Below are 23,871 nucleotides of genomic sequence, written 5' to 3'. Positions count from 1 at the left end.
ACAATAAAACATAAAATCTTTCAGTACTGAGTTAGAAGTAATCATTCTATAGTTACTATAGAGATACTATGGAATACTACATAGAAAGTACAGTGAGTGAAGCGAGCTAGGTTGGACATTACAAGAGGTCATTGAATGCAGCATACGTAGATGGTGTTGTGATGGGCGGACCTTCGAGCGTAGCAAATTCCCGGACCTTTTTTCTTCCTTTTTTTTTTTTTTTTAGCAGTCGCGTGTGTAAAGACAGTCAAAGAATCAAACTAGATTTCCGTGCGAATGTTCCTTTTTACGGAAATTGGTATTTTTTGTCATTTTAATGTTGATCCACACTGTCTTTGGTTCAGTTTTAGCTGAAAACTGCTTAGGTTTGGAACGTTTGTTGTCGTCTTGCATGTAAGCTGTCAACAGAATGGACGTGGCGCCTGGATAAAAGACGAAGACGACAACAATACCAAACAAAATAGTCATGTTTGTGGCTACTCCGTTGCTTCTTCTGATCGCGACATCGTTGTTCCAGCAAGCCGCGTCGAACTTGACTGTGTACTACAAGAGTGGGACAGGTGTTGAAGTAAACGGAGGGTCCCTAAACGCTTCACTAGCCGTCATGTCTCCTCCGATAAACAACGACGAGGTGGGTGAGATAACAAGTGCACATGAACTGTCACTCCTCGTGGGAGATTATCGGGAGAAAATGTCTCCTAACTGTCTTTAGGGAAAACATCCGTGTTAAATTGATGCAGAAATGTCAGCAGGTTTTAGTCACATGACTTGCAGGCACGAGCAACGACGGTTGAAATCATGTACCCATTTGTACATTATTTGGCAAAAATGGTAAACAAACCTCCAAATTCAAAGTACACTAAATACCAGGAATTGGTTGCTGTAGTAATTTTTTTATAATATTAGATATAACACACGTTTAGGTGTGTGGATATTCATTTTAGATAATCTATTGTATAGTATAAACATTTAATGGTTCAAAATAATAATAGATCAATATCTGCCTTGCAAAAAATACAGTTAAAGTACATTTATTGAATTGTATTAATAGCATAATAATAAACTAAAACTGATTGCACTTTTTATGCTTCATGTAAATTTCAGCTAAGTTTTCATAATTTTGTAATAAACCATTCAAAGTTCCTTGAATCTCATCTTTGCAGACTAATGTATAACAATATGATATCTTGCAACGACAAGATTGTCTGAAGAAGAAAAAAAAGCAAAATTGGTATTTACAGTGTGTGTTAATCTGTGTTTTTAGTGTGTTAAAGTGATGAACGTCAGTGCTGCAGAGCGCTGCACGTTTGTCAAGAACACACCGGACTGCAGCATAGAAGATGGCTTCATCAACTACCTTCAATTGGTCTTCTGTCTGCTTCCCCCAAAACTTACACCACTCACAGTCATCCTCTGTGTAAGCCCCCCATATATGTGTGTGTGTGTGTGTGGTACATTTGAGCAAGTTGGAGAACTTCAGTTTATCAACAATGGGGTTTTCCTCCATCTTGTCATCCCTGTGGCAAACTCTAAGCAAGTGTTGAAATGATCAGCAGATGCTTGGAGCGCCTTCTTGCCATTCATTGTACAGATAAATGTGAAATTACATAATGTATGAATAATTTATTGAATTTCACACAAGTCACAAATCCTGCTAAAGATTTTTTTTTTAAAAACTGCGGCTTATAGTCCGGAAAATACGGTACAAATGTTTGCATCCTGGGAAAGAAAATCGACCATGTCTGATATTTCTTCCCTCTTATTTTTCCACAGATTGTATGGCTGCTCTTTTTGTTCGTCATACTCGGCCTCATCGCATCTAAATTGTAAGTATCTCTTTAAGTTTCTGGGCCCCAGATATGATATTCCATATTGATTCCGTCCAGCCATAGAGCCTGTGAATTGACCCATTCATTGTCTGACCACTGCTCGGGTCACATGAGCATTAGACTGTAATGTTTTCATTTGTTTCACTTCACATGTGTCATTATGAAAGTGGACTTTGTTCCTTTATTTTCTACGTCAGGCCATTGACCGTGCTGCTATATTAAAAGTCCTTTCTGTGTGTTTCCCTCTAGTTTCTGTCCCAATCTGTCGGCCATCTCCACAAGTCTACGTCTGACTCACAACGTAGCTGTATCCTTTGCTCAAAATCAAAAAATAAAACGCCCTTGAATGGTTTTATCTTCAATCTATATTCCTTGACTAATGTTTGTACCAAGGGCGTAACCTTCCTGGCTCTTGGAAACGGCGCTCCGGACATCTTCAGTGCCATCGCCGCGTTCTCCCACCCTCACACCGCCGGGCTGGCCGTTGGAGCTTTGTTCGGTAAGTTGTGAGATCGGAAGCCGAACACTCACCCGTGCTAATGATTGGCCTCGTTGCCAGGTGCCGGTATATTTGTCACCACGGTGGTCGCGGGCGGCGTGGCCCTGGTCAAACCTTTCACCGTGGCATCTCGTCCTTTCCTGCGTGACGTCATCTTCTACATGGTGGCTGTGTTCTGGACCTACCTCATCCTGTACAGGGGGACCACCACGCTAGGAGAAACGCTGGGTAATTTAGGGGCACGGTTGGTCAAGCTATGCTTGCTTAAAAAGACGGGCAACTCTTTCTCATATTTAGCGCTATGCAATCTTTTATATGTGGTGTGAAATTTTTAAAATTACTTTTTTTTGCACATTTACTACAATATTTTGGAACTTCATTAATAAATGCTAAATCTAAATTGTAAGTGAAGATGTTAAATGTAAATATTATATCCAATCCGGTTTAGATGTAGCACTTATTTAGAAATAAATATTGCTAAATATTGTGATTCTTATTGCAAAAAGTGATTCTAAAATGATCACCACATATATGAGAAAATGTTGCCGTCTTCTTAACGGAGCGCAGCGTTACAAAAACACAGAACTTGACGTCCATAATTTTTGTGTTTATTTGGTGTTGGCAGGATACTTGTCCCTGTATGTGGTTTACGTGTTGACAGTCATCATCAGTGCCTATGTCTACAGCCGGCAAAAACGCCTGCGAAACGGCACGATAGACAGCATTCCGCATATTCAAGGTCGACACGTCCAAATTACACGGACAACAAGACAAGTTCACTCAAAGTTTTTTTTTCCCCTTTTGCAGAGGCGTTTGAGTCGACGGACTCGTACGATAATGTTCCCTCTCTCTTCGCTGGGACAGACCAACAGGATTATGGTAGGGAATGCATGACATATAACTCTTTCAGTGCTAATGACGAAAAATGTCCAACCACATAGCTTTAAATTAATACATACATTTAAACGTCCCGTCTATTGGCAGCCAGAGTTTTTATTCTATTTTATTTATTTTTTAAAAAAATTGGTGGATACTTTTTAAATGTCTCACCATAATGTAATTTCTCAACAACAAAAAGATCAATTCAGGTTTTATACTCCAAAGGTGCATTTAAATGGGTGCTTTATTACATGGAACAAATATTATATATTTAAAGCAATTCAGCTGTAATATATTGTAGTTTTTTTTCCCTCAGTTCACTGTTTACTGTTGTTAGTACATGTGCAAAAACAAACTATATCTCGTTTGTTTTTTGAGAAAATTAGTATATTGTTAAAAAAAAGACTTGATATGCTAGAAAAAAAACTGGTTTATTTGGGAGTTAAAAACATACATACGTGAGAGCTAAATCATGAAAAATTGCAATGACTAAGAAGACTCCAGTGGCCACTTCCCATCTGGTGGCCAAAATGCTGATAGTGGATTCCAAAGCAAACAAACACAACTAATCTGTTCAAACACTATTTATTTAAAGCAAGAGAGCATGCCAGCACGACAATAAACACCGACAAATGCTTTTGTCTACACGGCAAGGCTGAATCGATTCAACTCACAACCAAAATAACATACAAGAAACAATTCAAAAATAGCCTGACTTTAGTTGTTGACATTGGTTTTTAACATTTTTTTTATCAGTCACATATTTGTTCGTATCTTTTGTATTTTAGAGTCAGAGTACAGGCCGCTCCTGCAGTACACCGAGTCCACCTGGCAGATTTTTCTGACCTCCATCAACCCGGTGGACAACAGGAAGTGGAGGAGGAAAAACTGGAAGTGGCGAGCTGTCAAAGTGTTGAAGGTGCGCCAACCACACGATCGGAAAAAGTGGCAACGCTGTGAACGCGCTATTAAGGGGCGGTTTCGGCCTCTCAGACCCCCGCGGAGGTCATGCTGCTGCTGTGCATTCCCGTTGTAGATCTCGACAAGGACGACAAGAATTGGAGACGGCCGCTCAACTGTTTTCATCTGCTCACAGCGCCGCTCGTGTGCATCCTCGCCCTACAGTCGGGAATGCGTAAGTGCAATGAACTATTTGTAAATACTATAAAAAAAAAAGAAAATATGAAAAAAAAATATGACTTACTAATGTGCAGCCATTCTTTTTGTTGGCTGTTTTTTCAATGTTTTTTTTTTTATACCTGGGATAAATGAAAGAAAATGAGGTGTATTGCAAATATTCAGCATGTTTTAGCTGAAAAAATTTCAAGTGACTTTTTTTTGTTGTTGGTCCATATCTCAACATTAAGCATTCTTTGCTTTGTCTAGTTGGGAATTATCTAATCGAGGGCCAGTTTCCTGTGTGGTTGCTGACTCTTCTATTGGGACTTTTCCTGTCTGCTATCGTCTTCTGCAGCACCACCAATGAGTGCCCCCCCAAATATCACCCGGTGAGTGTGTGTCCGTTTCTGGGCTTTTTGCGCCACCTGAACAGATTTAAGATTGCACTTTTTGCAACAGATTTTTGCCCTTTTGGGCTTCGTGGTAAGCGCCGTGTTGATCAGCGCGGCGGCATCCGAAGTGGTCAGTATCCTGCATATGCTGGGCGTGGTGCTTAGTCTTAGTAACACCGTCCTGGGCTTGACTCTCCTGGCCTGGGGGAACAGCATCGGAGGTGAGCACTTGCCGTGCCGCTAAGATTCTTTTTTGTTTTGTTTTTAAATCACCAATTAAGCCTTTTTGGCGCTGTCAAATTAGACTGTTTTTCAGACATCACCCTCGCCCGACAGGGTTACCCCAGAATGGCCATATCCGCCTGCTTTGGAGGCATTATTTTCAGTATCCTTTATGTCCACAAGTTTGGAATTTGATGTCAAAAGATGATTAGGAGACAATAGATGGGTCAAATGGTTAGAGGAAAAAATGCTTAACTCCATCTCTACCAGATATGTTGTTTGGGGTGGGTTTGGGCTGTCTGGTGCAGAGGATCAAAACACACATGGAAGTGCAGGTAACTCACACACACATCATCTAACCACAGGTAGAAATGATAGAATTGAAGTTTTACTTATACAATTTTCTCTAAGTTTCTTCACAAATTTTGCAAAGAAAGCACCAACTACAAAAGAATTAGGACTTAGCACTAAAGATTTTAAGAAAAGGGCTGAAATGTGTGTTTCCACACTTGCTCTTCTAACACTAGAAGGGAGCGGGGACAACAAGGCAGTTGGTCCCCTCCCGCCAGTGTACTGCACAGGTGTAAAAGTGGTGGCTTTGCAAATAGGATTTTAAAAAACCACAATGTACTGCTTTTGGTGTCAAAGTGGCAGCCCGGGGGCCAAATATGGTCCGCCACATCATTTTGAGCGGCCCAAGAAAGTAAATCATTATTGCCGGCCAATTGTGACCAATTCGTGATGTAGAAGTTAACTCACCTGTCTCCCATGTGGGAGACTGGGGTCCGAATCCTGGTAAGGAAACAAGTTCCCTTAATTGTTTCTATATATTTGTAGTCAAGACATTTCAATAATGACAAAGAAAATTGTGGCCAAATTGTGGCCTAGTGGTTAACTCACATGTCTCTCGTCTGGGAGGCCTGGGTTCGAATCCCAGTTGGGACACATTTTCACTTAGTTATTTCTGTGTTCTTGTAATCAAGACCCCCAAATGATGACAAAGGAAAGTGTAGCCAATTGTTTGGCGTACAGGTTAGTTCACTGGACTCCCGTCCGGCAGACCTGGGTTCGATTCCCGGTCGTGACACTTTTTCCACTTAGTTGTTTCTGTGGACTTCTTCTCAAGACACTCAAATGATTACAAAGAAAGGTGTAATCACTTGGTTGGCGCAGAGGTTAGATCACTGGACTCCCGTCTGGGAGACCTGGGTTCGATTCCCGCTGTCGGCACACATTTTCACTTAGTTGTTTCTGTGTACTTCTTGGAAAGACACTCAAATGATTACTAAGGAAAGTGTAGTCACTTGGTTGGCGCAGAGGTTAGATCACTGGACTCCCGTCTGGGAGACCTGGGTTCGATTCTCGCTGTCGTCCTTTGGCTGAAAATAATTGGAAAGAAGACTTGGGAAATGGAATGGAACAAGAAGAAAAAAAAGAAAAAATGGAACAAGAAGAAAAAAAAGAAAAAACTTTTTAATATATATTAAACACTTAGTCATACTTTTCAGCAAAAGGTTATATTCCGAACTGCCTTCGGCAGTTCGGAAGAATGTTGGAGGGACCTGTCTGTGCGAAAGGCGTTCTCGGGTCGGCCTTCGGCCGACCCTCGACCGCTTGCTTGGTCAGTGAACCGCCGACACCGGGAAGCGAACTCACGTTCTCTCGATGCAAAGGCGAGTGTGCAACCCACTACACCAACTCGTGCCCCACTTATACATGGGTGTTGAAACGTTTTATCCAAGGAAATGGGCGGAAACACTTAGTCATTTTTTTGACTAAATGTTTCATCCACCACTGAATACTTATTTAGTTAGACACTTAGACATTAGAACTTATTCTTTTAACTGAACAATTTTGGGAAAATCTTTGCCTGCACTGGGATTTGAACTCAGGTCCTCAGATGTGGGAGACTGATGACTTAACCACTGGGCCACCACCCTGTGAGAGAGAATGGTAGTACTTGTACTTTTGTCTCATTCATTTACCTGAAAAATAATGGGAAAACCTTTGCCTGCACTGGGATTTGAACCCAGGTCCTCAGATGTGGGAGACTGATGCCTTAACCACTGGGCCACCACCCTGTGAGAGAGAGTGGTAGTACTTGTAGTTTTGTCTCATTCATTTACCTGAAAATAATGGGAAAATATTTGCATGCACTTGGATTTGAACCCAGGTCCTCAGATGTGGGAGACTGATGACTTAACCACTGGGCCACCACCCTGTGAGAGAAAGCAGTAGTACTTTTGTCTCATTCATTTACCTGAATAATATTGGGAAAATCTTTGCATGTACTTGGATTTGAACCCAAGACCAATGAGGTGGAAGACTGATGACTTAGCCACTGAGCCACCACTCTACAGGAGTTAGCAGTGCTATCTGTTGTTTTGTCTCTTTTCACTCCCAGATCAGACTTAGGACTTGGCATTTGGACCTGAGGGCGAAAAGTTTGACGTTGAATAACTTAGCAAAGTTGACTAATATTCACACATTATAATTTTTATACTCTTCTTTTTGTCATCATTGGGAGTTCCTGACTACTTCACGAAAAAAAGCCTTACTATACTATGTCGTTTTTTACAAAAAAAAAGCCTTACTATACTTTCCTTAACCTGAAAAGATAGAAATGGCAAACGTTACACTCAAAAACTTGGATCACTTCTACACAAACCAAATAAAATTGTATAAAATCATTGACCTACAAAATCAGGTTGTTGTGGTCCAATGACTTCATGGTCGCTTGTTCTCCTCAGATGGAACCAGAGGGACTTTTGACATGGATCCTGGCGGGTTCTCTGGGTTTGTCTTTGGTTCTGTCCTTCCTCATCGTTCCACTGAGCCGCTTCCACCTGGGTCGGCCTTACGGCGTCTTTCTCCTCATCTTCTACGCCGTCTTCCTCTCCGTTGCCCTGTTGGCTGAGTTTCACGTGGTCTAAGCTGGGGGGGGGGTTCTCCTTCTGTAGAGGCCAGTCTCACACAAGGGAAGTGAAATAGACACACTGGAAGCACAAAAGCATTGTTTTTGTACTCCACTTATTTTATGCCTATAAATTTTGAAATGAGCGCTGTTTACCGGAAAAAGCCAGTTATATAAATATATATATTTTTGTCTTAAGCTGTAATGTTAATGTTAATAAGGACATGGGTCAAATCAATACAGGAGTTTTGCTTTTAAAGTCTGTAGTCACTGCCTGCACTGTACGTGACAATTATGTATCGGGACAACATGTGATGTGTTTTCCACTGTTTTGTCTTTTTATTTTACCACCAGCCAAAAAAAAATGGGTCTGATTAAAATCTCTTTACTGATTTAACCAATAACTTGTTCTATAAAAGAATGTTTTGCAGTAAGTGCTTGTGGACTGAAAACGGGTTGATACTCATACCTGGTGGTGATTTCAATAAGCCACTAATATAAAGGCATTTGGATGAAATAAATGATTTACAATCACCAATTTCAAAGGCGCAGTGTTACACAGAAATAATATAATTTAATACAGTACAAAGATTTGTTTAGTTACCATACAAAACCAATTTAACGACAAGTAATTCCACATTAAGAGAATTACTGCATTACTACATTAAACGGATATCCTATTTGGACTCGCTTAGAAAACCATCACTAGTAGATCATTATTCATTAACATCTTTCAGAAATGAGTTCTATTTGAATTGATATTTTCTACAGCAGCACAACTTTGTTGAGATCAGAGCGCACTCACAAAAAGACGCCTGCGTTATTACCCTTCACAGCCTACGAGGAGAGAATAATTTTGTTAAATGTTGAGCCATCGTACCACCTGCAAGTCTGTGTGCGGTGGTCTCGTCTGTCCAGAAAAGTGTTCTCATCTCTTATCAGTTCAAAAGACTCCAGCAAGGCCCAAAATGGGGGGGGGGTAATGGAGTTAGTTGAGAGTGTAACGCCTAAAATGTGAATTTAGCTGAGGCGCAGGCACAAAAGGCGGATTGGAGGTGGGACTGTCCGAGTCGGCTTCTCGACTTTGGTCTGGCTGAGGCAGGTTTTCCCTGGAATACTCGGAATACCATTCCTGTGAGAAGAACGACTTGTCAGGAAATGCAAGTTCAACAGTATGCAGGATTGAATCTGTAGCGGGGAACTCGCTTGACTCATTGGAAGCCATTGACCAATCAATTTTGACTCAATGTAATTATTATATGACATAATTGTCATTGGTCAATAAAATAAATACTGAAAATAATCAAATTTCGAGGGTGTTTGTCCAGTTATTCTTCCCAGTGTAAATTCATTTTGGATGGCTATTATTGTCAGTGGGTTTGGGTTAAATACTATGAAATTGAAAAATATAAATCAACTTAGTGTTATTGAGATCCATGTATTTCTGTTATTATGCATTTCAATTGTTTTCGTTTTAAGTGCATCTTAGAATAAAGAATCTTGATTAATAAAGTAGTACAATATTAGAGAACAACTTAAGTAACTTCCCCAGGGTAGGCAAAATAACCACTAATGAACAATTTGGAATGCAAGACTTGCTTTTTTTAACATTTCTGAAGTATTGGATCAGGACTGTACATTAGCAGATCTACAAAATCAGGTGGCTCGCACTGGCATTTAAAAATATGTGATCATCACATTCTCTAAACAAGTTTGGACAGTTCCTACCTCCATCTCCTCCTCATACATTTTCATGCTCAGGTCACACTTTGTCCTCGACCTTCGTCCTTGGTACAACAGAGACGACGAGTCTTGTTCCCTCTAAAAATGAAAATAAAGGGCGCTTAATCACGCGGATGAAAACGTGACGGCTGTGCTTTTTCCGCTTACCCCAACGCGGTCCATGACTTGGATGACCGCCACCAGCGAGCCGAGCGACGCCGGACATGTCTGCTTGTACAACTCTAAAGTGGACAGAGCTTCCGCACGGCTGACTTCTACTTCAAACATGATTCCGTTCTCATCTGCAAAGCACGCCAGTTAAGCATCTTCTCCTTGAAAGGAAATATGGAAGATCCATCAAAAACGTCTCACCTCCAGGGTTGTCGAGGGTTTCCCGGTTCTTGCGGCTGTAGTTCATGCGGAACACAAACGCATCTAGGATGAAGGCCACAATGATGGTCATGACCACCTAAAAGAGGGGGGGGGGACAATGTTGTGAGTGACAAGGAAGTCAAGTGAAAGGTGCGGCAAAAGATGGAGGCGGACCATGGTGACGATGTAGAAGGTCATGAAGTAGAGACGGCTCCAGTGGCTCGTCATGGAAGTTACGCCTTCCTGCAAAAGGAGGACGGTGGTCAAGTAGCCATATTGGTTGAGTAGTAAGGGATCCATTTCTCACCATTGTGATGTACCAGTTGTTGACCACAGTCAGCTCGAAAAGTGTCACTGGAGGAAATATGATTCAACTCATTTTATGTTATGCTCTATCACATGTAGTGCCATTTAGAAAATGTCCTTTCAAAAGTCATTTTTATCTCCAATGATTAAAGGTATATTTAAAAAAAATAGTTTTTAAATATAGCTTTAATCATTGAAGATGATCATTGAAAGTGTGGTGACACGGTGAAGATGAAAAAAAATGGTTACCAAAACTGCTGAGAATATTGTTGAAGTTGTTGAGATAATAGTAGCCTTCGTCCAACACCGTTTTGTTGCCATGTGTAACATTGATCTGCCTGTAGGAGTCGGCCACCGTGCTGGTACTGCCAATCAAAACATGCGTTACAAACATCTTTCCTAAAAAGGCACTAAACCAATCTCAATGAAAAACATACTAATACAAGTTGACCGACTTACTTGCAGCAGTTTGGGTAAACGACATCGGCGAATAATTCCATGCCCACAATGGCAAAGGAGTAGTAGAAGATAATTAATGTCAAACCCAGACTTGCCATCCTGGGAAAGAGCTCAAACATGGTGTCCAACACGTTGCGATATCTCTTCTTGATCTTAAACAACCTGCGGTGACACCTCGGTTGATATTAGTCCGAAAGGTCCCTCCTCGCGTGCAAAATTTAGACGAGCACCCACCTTAGCAGCTGAAGGGGTCGCAGTACAACGATAAAGTAGAAAGGCTCCATGTCGAAGGCCAGCGCGATCAGACCCAGGAATGCAAACACGGTAACAGAGAAGTCAAAGCTAGATACAAAAAAAAAAGACACCAATCCAAATTCAAAGTCATGCTTTAAATTGAAAAAGTGACACAGCTTGTACGATTGAGTACTCACAGATTCCATCCAGAACTGAAATAAGCCACTGGTCCCAAACCGGATAGTTTCAATAGCACCTCCACACCATAAACTACATGTGGAATGAGTAGTGTTAGAAAAGGTGGATTGATCAGAAAACTAAACAGATGAGGTGAGGGCCTCGAGAATGATCTTAATTGATGACTAGAAGAGCATCAGTGGATTCTGCTCACTTGTAAGGAAGACAATGTAACTCCATGGCACCAATCTGGACCAGGAGAAGCTGCCTGCAGGAGAAATTTAGAGATGCATTTCTTTTATGTACCAATTGTGATTTCTTGTCAAGTCTTTATTCAATTCATTTCATTTGGGCCAGTGGTCTCAAACCTGCGGCCCACCATTTGCCATCTGATAGTAGTATTATGTTGCTGGTATGTATAGTATAATAATACTATTTTTTGAATAAATCTGAGGTGACCACTGTCCCTTTTAAGAAAAGTGACTCACTGTTAAGAGTAAATGTCTCCACGAGGATCCACACACCATTGATAGCCACGACGACATCTATAATGGGAAAGCGTCAAGTGAGCCACGTCCACAATATCAATTCAAGCCTCGTAAATCCTTACATACTTACACATGGTGTATTGGAAGGCCTTAGATTTCACCAGCAAGTTGATACCTGTAAAACTGAACGTTAACAGAGGACTGTGAGCATTAATAAAGGGACGAAATAACTTGCTTACCTTTCAGAATAATGTAGGCTGTGTGTGGGAGTTCATCAAACCAATGTTCTCCACTGCGCCGTGCCTGAAAAACACAATGTTTTATATCCGCGTCCACAAAATCAGAAAAGTTAAATGTGTGTTGGCTTATTACCTTCCACGTAAGGCCTGTCACCTCATAGAACTTATAAAAGTCTTGAAGACTACAAAAGAGACAAACATCTGATTCATTTTGAGAAGGATAGATGTAAATCCATCTAAACTCCATTATTGGTACACAGATCAGAATTAAAGGTAAAGGGGGATTCGTAGGTAGGTATATTTACAGGACATATGCGCATCAATTAACAGAGCCCCATTTCAATTATGTTGTGTCTGAGACTTATTGTTGCTTGTAGGTTCTAAGTTGGCCAGGAGATGGAGCCAGGCAATCACAGGCTCAATTTATACACATATTTTTGAATTTTTGACACACTTCATTAACCCATAGCATCAGGCAGTACGGTGGCCAAGTGGTTGGCCCGTTGTCTTGATACTTAAAATATATATATCTCAAATAATGAAAAACTGTCAAATTTTAAAGCCAGGTCAACATAAAGTTTTTGATCAATTTCCTTAGTTTCAGTGTTGTAAATGATAATATGCCAGATTTATGCTGTTATGAATTTGACATCAGATCTTTCTTGAAACAAAACTGGTTTGTCTATTGCTGTCAATGACAGTAAAAGGAAAAGATTTGAAAAATTTGATCTGGAGTGAAGCAGGTTGAGTCATCCATTCACCTTAACATGGGCGCCCCAGACGTGTTAAGAGCTTTATAGGTGAGAAAACGGTCTCTTGCAGACATCCTCGGTCTGTAATAACGCATCAGGCCATCAAACTGTTTAAGGGAGACGCCAGTCGGCCTCTGAATTGAAAAAAAAAAAGTAGAAAGGCAGGTTATTTATTGGTACTGAGCACATAATGTCTTGCTATCATCATACCTGGCGACTGACTAAGAGCTGGAAGGCGTGGTCAACAGCAGAGTGCTTGTGAAGCAATAAGGACTTGAACTTCATTTTCTCCACGTCATTAAATGTGTCAAACACAACTGCCAGGAGCTAGAAGACCCAGCAGGTATAAAACTTGGTAAACCATTGGTGAAATATACGTGTTTTAATGGTAGAGCAAAGCAAACTATTTCTCATATTCCTGGTTCACTTTATGGCTCATTTTGCGCTTCTGCATCTTAAAAGAAGGCTCTACCAGATTCATGATGAAGTAGAGTTCAATGGAGAGGTAAACGATGAAAAAGACGCAAGACCAGCGGTTCTTGGAGTAGGCTGGCATCATCACATCTGGGAAACTGCAAATAAAAGGCCAATGGAATTTGAGTTTTTTTTGTTTATTTGCTTTTCACGTGATGCTTCAGTGCTTACTTTGCCGTGGTCAGCAGCACAAAAAGACTGACCATGCTGTTCTCCAAGGTGTTGAAGTTCTACGGTGACAAAAAAAAGCGCTCAGAATGTGACCACTGTATACATACTAACATCTTGAAGCCAGCGTATTGGCAAAAGAGATTAAACGGCCAAATTACCGGATCGGCTGCGTTTGTAGAAAAGAGGCAGAATCCTGGATTGAAACCAAAACACCAGTTGAATATTTTAAAGAGTGTGAGTGATGAGGTCAATGTATGGGTAGATATCGATGGAAACTTACCCAAGATAGCAAATATAACCATGAAGAAGAGGAGTAGAAGGAGGATGTCAATAAAAGGTGGGAGGGACTGGAAGATTTGCCGCAAATTTCTGATTGGATGAGAGAAATGTTGTTTGTTACCTTTGGAGGAAAACATTTGACCGATGGTAATGCTAGAAAAACTCAGGACCGATTACAGTAATCCCTTGATTATCACATCTTCTTCACTTAGCGTAATTTTTTTTACCCGTTATTAATTATTTTAAAATGTTATTTATTTATTTATTTATTTTTAAGTTTGTAAAAATGTGAAAATCCATGAAAAAAAACTCATTGGCGGAATACACTTTTGCTACTAGGACTGAATAGAAAGTTACAATAGGGGTGAACCTAACAACCATACAAAAGTGATCAAAACTATCTTACCTGCGGACAGCACCGCAGTACCTGCAGTCCACCAGGAATATTGGTCTGAGAGCTCGGGTCACTCGCATATGGGACGTCTGTCGGACCAAAACCACTATAGCCTCCACAAACTGCAGCAGCAAAACACACGACTGGAAAAAAGACGGGGGGTGTAAGATGAAACTTTTGCATTATTTTTGACAAGACTAAGAATCCATCAGTTCCATACCTTCACCATGGTCCTCTTGTGTCGTATGAAGGTGTGGAAGCCCAGCCAGCGGAGCTTCATGCACAGCTCAAACGCCACGATCACCAAGGCAAGCAACTCCAGCGTGGCGTGAATCTGCACGGGCGTATCCAACGTGCTCAAAAGAAGGTTTTACATTGGCGGGCGCGCACGTGCGTGTGTGTGTGTTTTCTCTTACGTAGACATCCAGGCGCAGCGAAGGCACCGCAGGAGCTTCGCACAGTGACAGGGTCATGAGCAGGAGGCCCGTCAGCAGCTCCATCACGTAGAAGAGATGGTTATGGGCAAACAGATACGCTGCCAGCGCCTTGGTGTTTCGAGGGTGCGTGAAAAACTTGTCGTTGTTCTCTCCCTCCTAGTAGCGAACGTCACAAAAAAAAAATAGAAAAAAATAATTCCATTTTAAATACATAATATGACAATAATTGCATTTCAATGCTTATAATTCTGACTCAACTTAACGTGTTAAGACAAATCATATTTTGGCTTTTAACAAAGTCTGTCTTCATATTTGTAACATCTGAACTGATTCTTGAACTCTTAAAAAATAAAAGACAATTTTGACAATTCTTCGTAGCAAAAGTGGCTTCTGCTCTCAGCCTGGAAAATCACATTTTTATGAACTTAATAATAAAGCAAACTTTTTTTTAAATTATGAATAGCGGAAAAAATCGGGAAGTAGTGAATTCTCGGTAAGTGAAGACGCCATGATCAAGGGATTACTGTACCTGCAAATAAATGGCGGCCTCCTGGTAGTTCATCTCCCAGCTTTGCCGTAAAGTCGCATTGGGCGTTCGGTGCGTTTGAGGCCCGGCTGTTGACACCGCGCCACTATTTGCTATGTCACTGTTTCCCACATCACCATCTGGAAGAGAAAGTTTAGAATCAGAGTTAACAAGGTCCTATTTGTAGACCCAAGTTGCTCCTACCAGGACAATCCAACTGTGTCTGTAAAAAACAGGGGGAGAGCACCAAAGGCATGTCATTGCTTCTCAAATCTTGCTGCAAAGAAGTGATATTGTTGTTCTCCATTAATGTACATGTGTGCGCCTCCATGGTTGAAGTCCACAGCATGTTATTTGCAGTGCTAGTCTAGTTTCATCCGCCCAACACGCACATTCCACAAACACACATGCTGCTCTTCTCCAGCTGGAGGCCTGCTCACTGTTTCCACGATTCAAGCGTAACACCTTGAAATGTTGTCACAATCAAACACACCAATCTAAAAGAGGCAGGCACCGACCGCCTTTTGTGGTCCATTTGTGACACTGCAGCGTGAAGCTCAAATTCCATTTCAGCCTTGATGCGGAAAGGACTACGAGTAGTGTCCGCTTTGAGCTTTTTCAATCCATCATTTGTCAGGTAACAATCGCATTTGGAAGAAAACAGTGAGTGATCTAAGGAATGGCAAACAAGAGCTATGATCCCTGAACTCCACCCCTAAATGGTATCATGTGACCTGTCTTATGACTTGGAAGCAGCGCAGTCTCTTTCAAGGAATCCAATTTCATGACCTCTCTAGATCGGCGATGATCTCCCAAGGACAGTTCCCAGTAACAAAATGTTTCGTTTTAATCAGACATTCTTCAGTGTTTGGAATTCTGCAAAACAACGGTTCCTCTTCCTGTCCAAAATACACTTTGCATACTGCACACAGAATCAATTCACACACATGCTACACAGGCGGGGCTGACGGTACTGCTGAGGAACACTTTTTTTTCCTCTGATGAGTCACTATGTAACTTTTAAGGACAGCAACATGGGTGCTGGGGTGTGATGGAAAAAATGAACTAAACCAGTACTTTATTAAGACTAATATTGAACAGTGCACTACCTAACTAAGATGTCACAAAAAGTAAATACAAATCTAAACACAATGTGAAATCTAAAAATAACTATTTGAAATGTGTTCTACTTATACAGTTTACTGGCAAAACCAAATTACAAAAAAATCAACCTGCCATATAAAAAATATGAATGAGTCGTCCAACGAATCCATGTTAATAGGGTTATCTTTTTATTTTTTTGAGCCGCTTTTTTTCATGGGGGTGCTGGAGCCAATCGCAGGGCATGCCTAAGGGCAATTCAGAGTGTCTAATCAGCCTGTCATGCATGTTTTTGGAATGTGGGAGGAAACTGGAGTACCCAGGGGAAAACCACGACTGGACTTGAACCCAGGACCCCAGAGCTGTGAGCCCAACACGCTAACCACTCACCCCACCGGGTCGCCCTGGGGGTTAATTTACTTAATTAATTAATTCATTAGTAATTTTATCTAGTTTTCACAACTACTGAAAATTGCCACTTGCTTTAAATAGGATCAACCTTAAGTATAAATCATCAAGATCCAATTGATTCTATCCAGGTAGTTTTTGTTATTTAGAAAAATCTGGGGGTACATTGGAGGATGAAGAAGGCCAATATTTGTGTGTTTAATACACTCACTTTCGTCGCCCCTCTCCGGTTCCTCGTGTAGTAAATCGCAGTTTGCGTCGTCCCAAGTGAGGATGAGAGGCACGTCATCGTCGTCGACTTCCATTCTTAATACACAAAAAAAAGGATTACGTACCGCCAAATAATTGGGCATATATACTTTTCGATCAAGCTAGCTTGCTACGTGGGTACAATGGGAAAGTACTCTTTACGCAGTTAACGCTAATCTAGAGCTAACAAGATCTACCGAGCGAAACTTAAAGGAAAAACAAGCAATGGCTATCAAGTTAGTAAGAACAATTGATTGCTATTTACAGTGTTGATCGTGTTCTATCACGCAGGAAATCAATTGGCCTCGTGTCATAAAGCCAAGCTGTCCTCTTGTGTCCATCGTGGCATCTTCACAATGTAGAAGGCTCGTAAAATAGTCCGATTCCGTACTTATGTCGAGATTGTTTTTTTTCTTATATGTAACTAAGCCAACGATCGTAATGCAAATAAACCGAGTTCCTTATACACGTTGGATTTTGTTATGGGGTGTTGTTTTGATTTTGCGACAATTTCAGTGATTTGCGGCACGCGCTCGCAACGTGTTTTCAAAATAAAAGTAAAAAAAAAAAGAATATAAACACTTGATTCCTTCATGTATTTGAATGGGCTCCAGTGAATAAATGTGATTATAAATTTGGTTGATGGGTGAACATTTAGAGGATTTAATTTGGTCGCCATTGTTGTTGATTGTATCTTAGCAACAGTATGTTTGAGGGCCAACACATCAATGTAAGTTGCAAGTAAAATTTTTGATTCTTGATTATCTGCTTGTTTGTTGATATGTTGACTGTTTATTTATGTATTGATTATTTGTGTCTGTTTGTTGTTATTATTCCACTTTGTGGTGACGCTTTAAATCTCACTATAGTAGTATAATGACAATAAAAGCATTCAATTCTCTCCATCAGTGACAGCATGTCTGACGTTCTGCTGCTGGAGAGGGACAAAGACAAGGACAGCACGCCGCTTGTGTCCCCCAGTCTGCAGCAAGACGACGATGGCGAAGGCGGTCTCGTCAGCGAGGTGCCCCAACAGAGGCTCCTTTCCCTGGAGGCCCAAACAGTCTCAAACATTGTGGAGAACTGCATCAGTCAAATAGAGATAGCGACATCCTTGCCTACCTTCTCCCACTTAGCCTGTCCATCCGGTGATGCAGAAGAAGAGTACACGAGACTTCTCGATGTGCATCACGAGCTGAACAAAAAGTTGGAATCTTCAATTGACTTCAAGGAGATCACATGTGGGCCCGCGGGAGAAGAAAGTGCCAGGAGGAAAAGGAAAGCACAACTCCAGAGGGAATTCAAGCACTCCGTCAGGGACTTTTTCCGCTTTTTCCGCAATTACCCCGATACCATTTGGGGTGTGAGACCCGAGGTCGCCATTAACGTCGGGGAGACTGAGTCCACGCTGGTGGCGGGACTGAAGAAATTTCATGTGCATATGATAGAGAGGTTGCAGATCACCCCAGAAGAGGAAATTATGTTAGCCCTTGAAACAGTGTTACCAGACACAGAACTTATCGTCAAACTAGAAGAAACGGCAGCAGCTATCATACAAAAAGATTTGGAGGTGAGCCATGGTGTAAAAGATCAAATGTTGCCTTAGAAACAATGTTTTGCAACGGCGTTCCTTTCATCCAGAGCATTTTATGTGAGAATTTGGGAAAAAAAGTATTTGAACTGGGTTGTGTCCACTGTTAAGTCAACCCGAGTTAAAAGTAGCAATAAATTGCTGTGACTCAGAACACTTGCGTGACCTCTCCCAACTCTTGGATTGGATTTTTAGATTTCCGAGAAGACAGATGACATCCAAACTTTGGAGCGTCTTCTGAAAGAGAACCAGATCGAACCGGTAGATTGGCAGCTGCTCGCCGACGAGGAGTGCCAGTCCATCATCAAGACTTCGCAGGTGAAGCAAGCCAGCATCCAGCAGGAAATAGACCGACTCAACATCCGAATCCACACTTCGACACTTAAGTTCAGAGAGGGGGAGAAAACGCTCCAAGAGGTGTGTGTGTGTGCTTTTTTTATGGCTTTTAATGACATCATTTTATGTGGCCGGGATTGAATGACCCTCCTGTTTTTCCTCCTCGGGCAGATAAATGAAAATGTGGAAATGGAAATTGAGTATTTGATCCAAAAGTTTGATGATGAAATCGAAGAGCACCAGGTAAAAACTCTATTTTTGTTTACATTTACTTAGAATAGAAAACTTTTCAAAAGTTGACACTTAACCCTTTCAAGAGCAAATGACTATTTCTGATTATTAAAAATAACTTTTTTACCATCAATTTTTTAACCATTTACAGATCAATTTGGTCATTAAAAAGTATATGAGCAATATTTTTTGATTAACTATTGTATTTGTTAATGTTTTATAATTATTTATACATAAATACTATACTAATACAATGTGAAAACCTCCATTTAAAAACTAAAATGAATGACCAAGACCCACGTGACAATAAGTAATTAATAAAATAATTTTAAAAATAGAAATGCATGCAAAATTGAGCCAAGCAGTCTAAAGTTATTTAAGTAATTTGAACCAGAAAATACTATTAAGGCCTAAGTTTCACTGCCATTGACGGTTGGAGACGTCCATTTCATTATGACTAGGACTCTTCCAGTTAAAATAAATTGGATGTCTAACGCCATCCATGGCAGCCAATGAGTGTTCTGTAATGTTTTTTTTTTAATTCATAATTTGAGCCTGGAAGGTTTAACTGTAGCCTTACGTAAACTAAATTAGAAAGGAATTGGACATTGAATTTGGACAAACCACAAAGTGATCAAATCCACTTTGTTTTCCAGGCTGAACTAGAGTTATGTCAGATGGACGTTGAGAGGGAAGAAGGAGAACGTAAAAGGTTGGAGGAGCCTTACGCCGACCTGGAGAAGGAATACGACCACATCATGGAGAAGCGGCGGATTGCAGATGAGAAAAGACTCATGGAGGTTAAGAACAAAATTGCCATCTACTGTCAGAAATGGTGGAGGGGCTACTGTTGTCGCAAGATGTTGTTGGCCAATCCCATCATACCTTGTCTGACCAAGAAACCCAAGGCCAAAGGCAAAAAAGGAAAAGGGAAGAAGAAGAAATAGTCCAGATTTTTTTAAAAAGACATTATTGATTTTACTGTGCGATACAAAGTCACACTCAACTTTTCCACTTTTTTTTTTTAAACCCAGGAAAATTTGCCCTTATGAACTGTTTTTATTACACAGGCCATAAAGTAAATGGAAATATTGGTAATAGTAAGGAACGGAAAGCAGGAAAATTTAGTCTGATTCCAGAAATGGGTGGAAAAAAACCACCTTTATCAAGTGTTATTACACTTTTTAGTTGATTTATGTGGCTAAACTACATTTGTTGCTTTAGAATAAAATAGGTAAATGAATGAATCAATGGTGGAACAAGAGTTGGCCTATTAGTTGCTGTTTTCTTGTTTAATCACATGATGGCAGTATGCGATTGTCGAATACTAGTGACACCCAACGTTAATCTCCTAAAATATGATGCAAAACTCCAGAGTTGGAACAGCTTTTAAAATGCTATCAAAATGTCTATGCCACTGCATTTTGATTAAAATGATCATCTTTACAGAAATGGCTTGAAATTAAAAAGTCACTCAATTTGAATATATGTTATGGAATGGTTTGTCTTCAAAGTATTTACATTATTACAATTAGTGATGCACACTTGAGACATTTTCAGCATTTCTTCTGTTAATTCATCCCGAAAACTCAACTATATCTGTGAAAGTAGTTTTAAGCTACTGGATTGTTCTTTACAATGTTATGTTGAATTCCTTTTTCTATTTGTTTCTCTTAACTGTCGATTAACTGAGATTTCGTTAGAATTCAGTAATCTGCTAAGAAGATTGTGTACTTGTGAGACAAAGAAGATTATTTTGGATGTATATTTCTTTCATTTGGAAGGATCATACTTAGATCAAACATGACTAAAAAATCCCCCTGTCCTATAGAAGTGCTGTTTTCTAATAAAATTGCAAGTTAAATGGATATATCTTGTAAAAAAAAGTGAATTATTTTTCATAATTAGATTATGTGATTCCACCATTTCTTATGTAAACAAGAAATCTTGTTAGCAGAAGATCTAAACATGAATGCAATAAAAGTGCAAATCAAATAGTGGTCTCGGCATCATTCTTGTGTGAACTACTTTGACGCTGTCTGACAATGTCCTTGTGGTCCTGCATGAACATCTTGATCTACAGAAAACACAGATGAACACGTCGATCTAATCTGCTGCTACCAAAACTCCCGTCAGGGTACACACCTTCTCCAGTTGCGTGTCGGTGTCACTCAGAGGGACGCCTTTCTCTCCCTCCATGTCACCGCCCGTCGACTCGTAGAGGTTGAGAGTTGCCATCTTGATCAATCCCAGCAGGAGCGTTTCCTTGGCGGCGGTGCTCTGAATGTGCTTCCACTTTATCTCCTGGACAATGAGCAAAAGAAAAATGAGACAACATTCAATATGGAGGCCCCGTTCATGAACATCAGACCCAGTGTTCCACTTCAGATTGTGCCTTGTCCAGTTTGTGGTGCATCTGTGACAGCTGGTTGTTGCAGTGCAGATGCGCCAAGTCATGCTGGCTGTTAATGGTCAGCAGGGCTTTCCTCTGCTGGTCCACCTGATCATCTGCTAACCTCTGCTTCTCACAAAGCTGCTCTCTGATGCGCAGAAGATTCTCCAGATGAGCTGCCAGCGAGGCTTCATCTTCAAACTGCTCACGTACACAAACATGTTAGAGAGAAAACTAACTAACACATTGTGTGACTCGGTCAACTTACCCGAGTTAGTTTCACCACCTGCCGCAGGAAGTCCCGATGCACTGCGTGACGGTGCATGTGAAGAAGGAGTTCCTGTTTTGTGTCCTGCAGTCGAGCGTACTCTTCCTTAAGCATCTTCACCTCCACTTCTTTCTCGTTTGCCTCTTTCCTCATTCTCTCTGCTTTTTGAACATTTTCATTTGCAGCGTGTTCCTTAACAGGAGGACAGTAGTAATTCAAAACCCACAAATGACAGTGAGTTAATACAAATTGATTTTGGTACTGTGTATTGTAAATCAAACAACTGTTATCTTTGCTCTTGGAGGATAATCTATACTGATCTTAAATTGTCAGTTAAGGTTTTCTTATAGCTTACCTGACCAAGAATTGATACAGAATGTTTTAACTCATAAAAATAGAAAGGGTGAAATGGAGGTCAAATGTCATTATACTATTGTATCGTTTGCAATTGATTTAGGGCCCCAAGAAGAAAAAAACACCAAAAATTCACAATTGTTATTATATTATATATTGAGCATTATGATAACGTCTTGGGTAAAACATTTGTGTGACTAATGTACCTTTGGAGAATGATGAATGTTTGAGAGTAAATTCTTGGCCTTCTTCCTTTCATTCAGTAGCTCATCTTCGCACCGTCGCAAATCGGCCAATTTCTACATAGAAAACAAAAGGCACATTACATGAGTCATTACCTTTGCTCTTATAATAGATATGTACAAAAATATAAATATATATCAATAGATAGCTTTAGTTGTCAGTAAAAATCCACGTCTTATTTTCTTATTTATTTATTATGAATTTGTCTGTCTGTTGTTATTTGTGCTCTATGTGGTGAAAGCTTTAAATTCATGATCCAATCCAATCCAATACTTGTATAATGACAATAAAAACATTCAATTCAACTTGCAAAACAAAATTGATGAATATTTGCTTTGATATTATGTTAATTTGACATTTATTCATATACAGTCATCTGTATAATATACATAAAAATATACTATTGAGTGTTTTTGTATCAACTCATTGAATGCCATTGACGGCATGAACGTCCAATTCCATTTGACCGTGAGGCATTCAATGACAGTGGGAGATTGGAGTGAATGAGATGAACTTGGATTGAACCACCTGTGCGCGCTGCTCCAGTGCGGCCACTAGATGTTCTTCCTCGAGGCGAGCCTTTATGAGTTCAAACAGCGTATCGGTCCCGCCGTAGTTCCCCTCAAAGTCGCTCCTTCTCGCCATCACAAAGCAGCGTTTCTTCCCTCGGACATGTTGCTCGCACTTCACCCTTGAACAAACGACACGCCATTGAAAGAATGTTAAGCGTGTCTGAGTTTCAGTTTCGAGATCACTTACAATGAAATGTTCTCCTCTGGAAGGCTCACATATGTTTAAAAAACGATGTCCAATGTTTAAGTAATGATCATCAATTCGAGGGTTGACTCTTGATGGTGTACTTTGGCCAGAATTGGCGTCACTTTTCCAAGTCTGGGGTGCTTCCGCTCGTTGTTACGGTAACCAATAGACGGTCGCTAAGTTTTTCACGCAAACAAAAACCTCGACTTGGACCTGATGAGAACGATTTTTTTTGTTATTGCATTTTCCATTGAGATTTTACATTTTGCACTGGAAAAAATATATTTACAACCTGCCATCATTCATTCATTCATTGCTTTTCTGAACCTCACAAGGGTCGTTGGGGGTGCTGGAGCCTATCCCAGCTGACATCAGGCAGGGGACACCCTGAGTGGCCACCCAATCACAGGGCACAAGAAGACCAACAACCAATCACACTCACATTCATAGCTAGTAGCATTTTAGAGTGGTACCCAGAGAAAACCCATGCAAGCCCCGGGAGAACATTTAAAAAACTTTACACATGAGGACCGACCTGTGATCGAACCCAGGATTCCAGGACTGTGAAGCCAACACACTAACCACCACTCTGCTGGGCCACCACCTGCAAAAAATGAGGGCATTAAAACCATAAGAAAATATAATATACGTAAATTTTGAGATTTGTACTCACCTCTCAGAGTGATGCGACTCACTTCAGTTACACGGTTCCAAACATACAAAAAAATGTGGCATTCAAACACATAATGGAATTGTTATGTGCAGCTTTTTCCATAATAATGACCAGGTGACAACGCGATGGTGATGCAGACAGAAGAACCAGAAAAATGCATCTGCAGACTAAAAATGATTTTAATATGTACACATACACTGGAGAAATAAGTCATGCTTGGGCAAAGAGCAATGAAGAGAAAAAACAAAAACACACTGAAATGCCTCTATATCTATATTTCATGAATGGACAGCTTACTACTTACTACACAGGGAAATTCATAGAATGTACTTTATTAATACTAATGGAGGAGAATGCTATTATAATAAAAAGCATGTTGTGT

The 23,871-nt window shown here is 40.5% G+C and overlaps 4 protein-coding genes across 7 annotated transcripts; 2 read left to right on the top strand and 2 right to left on the bottom strand.

Annotated features, from left to right (window-relative positions):
• Nucleotides 1-169: 169 nt before the first annotated feature.
• On the top strand, nucleotides 170-8,388 carry LOC144215454 (mitochondrial sodium/calcium exchanger protein-like). The gene is made up of 15 exons (XM_077744395.1): nucleotides 170-631; nucleotides 1,265-1,417; nucleotides 1,774-1,826; nucleotides 2,079-2,136; nucleotides 2,223-2,328; nucleotides 2,389-2,556; nucleotides 2,954-3,067; nucleotides 3,136-3,207; nucleotides 3,996-4,126; nucleotides 4,201-4,342; nucleotides 4,594-4,715; nucleotides 4,786-4,939; nucleotides 5,023-5,103; nucleotides 5,211-5,275; nucleotides 7,691-8,388. Exons 1-15 carry the CDS (start codon nucleotides 467-469, stop codon nucleotides 7,871-7,873), a joined length of 1,767 nt encoding a protein of 588 aa, XP_077600521.1. The 5' UTR covers nucleotides 170-466; the 3' UTR covers nucleotides 7,874-8,388.
• Nucleotides 8,167-17,185, bottom strand: LOC144215453 (two pore channel protein 1-like). Of its 2 annotated transcripts, XM_077744394.1 has the most exons (27): nucleotides 16,908-17,185; nucleotides 16,605-16,699; nucleotides 14,888-15,024; nucleotides 14,338-14,514; nucleotides 14,142-14,255; nucleotides 13,934-14,064; nucleotides 13,529-13,617; nucleotides 13,407-13,441; nucleotides 13,249-13,307; nucleotides 13,076-13,175; nucleotides 12,814-12,930; nucleotides 12,613-12,737; nucleotides 11,985-12,033; nucleotides 11,852-11,915; nucleotides 11,743-11,787; nucleotides 11,613-11,669; nucleotides 11,339-11,392; nucleotides 11,145-11,217; nucleotides 10,948-11,055; nucleotides 10,714-10,875; nucleotides 10,504-10,619; nucleotides 10,256-10,302; nucleotides 10,123-10,191; nucleotides 9,949-10,045; nucleotides 9,745-9,878; nucleotides 9,583-9,675; nucleotides 8,167-8,986 (listed from the first exon to the last, which is right to left on the bottom strand). In XM_077744394.1, the coding sequence occupies exons 2-27, from the start codon at nucleotides 16,696-16,698 to the stop codon at nucleotides 8,843-8,845; spliced, it is 2,490 nt and encodes an 829-aa protein (XP_077600520.1). In that variant the 5' UTR covers nucleotide 16,699; nucleotides 16,908-17,185; the 3' UTR covers nucleotides 8,167-8,842. The 2 variants fall into 2 exon arrangements, with proteins under 2 accessions (XP_077600520.1, XP_077600519.1); XM_077744393.1 differs by lacking the exons at nucleotides 16,605-16,699; nucleotides 16,908-17,185 and adding an exon at nucleotides 15,089-15,525.
• On the top strand, nucleotides 16,622-20,800 carry LOC144215455 (dynein regulatory complex protein 10-like). Of its 2 annotated transcripts, none has more exons than XM_077744396.1 (5): nucleotides 16,622-16,878; nucleotides 17,552-18,212; nucleotides 18,429-18,650; nucleotides 18,741-18,812; nucleotides 19,457-20,800. In XM_077744396.1, exons 1-5 carry the CDS (start codon nucleotides 16,868-16,870, stop codon nucleotides 19,745-19,747), a joined length of 1,257 nt encoding a protein of 418 aa, XP_077600522.1. In that variant the 5' UTR covers nucleotides 16,622-16,867; the 3' UTR covers nucleotides 19,748-20,800. The 2 variants fall into 2 exon arrangements, with proteins under 2 accessions (XP_077600522.1, XP_077600523.1); XM_077744397.1 differs by lacking the exon at nucleotides 16,622-16,878 and adding an exon at nucleotides 16,910-17,372.
• LOC144215456 (coiled-coil domain-containing protein 42-like) lies at nucleotides 19,766-22,984 on the bottom strand. 2 transcript variants are annotated; one of them, XM_077744398.1, is made up of 7 exons: nucleotides 22,846-22,974; nucleotides 22,586-22,748; nucleotides 22,021-22,113; nucleotides 21,461-21,652; nucleotides 21,172-21,393; nucleotides 20,946-21,104; nucleotides 19,766-20,877 (listed from the first exon to the last, which is right to left on the bottom strand). In XM_077744398.1, coding segments are annotated over exons 1-7 (918 nt in total). In that variant the 5' UTR covers nucleotides 22,848-22,974; the 3' UTR covers nucleotides 19,766-20,790. The 2 variants fall into 2 exon arrangements, with proteins under 2 accessions (XP_077600524.1, XP_077600525.1); XM_077744399.1 differs by having other exon boundaries at nucleotides 19,769-20,877; nucleotides 22,817-22,984.
• Nucleotides 22,985-23,871: the final 887 nt, after the last annotated feature.

The sequence above is a fragment of the Stigmatopora nigra genome, chromosome 22, assembly GCF_051989575.1.
Source record: "Stigmatopora nigra isolate UIUO_SnigA chromosome 22, RoL_Snig_1.1, whole genome shotgun sequence".
Taxonomy (NCBI): Eukaryota; Metazoa; Chordata; class Actinopteri; order Syngnathiformes; family Syngnathidae; genus Stigmatopora; species Stigmatopora nigra.
Note: the sequence above shows the minus strand (reverse complement) of the source record. Positions and strands in the feature narration are given on the sequence as shown.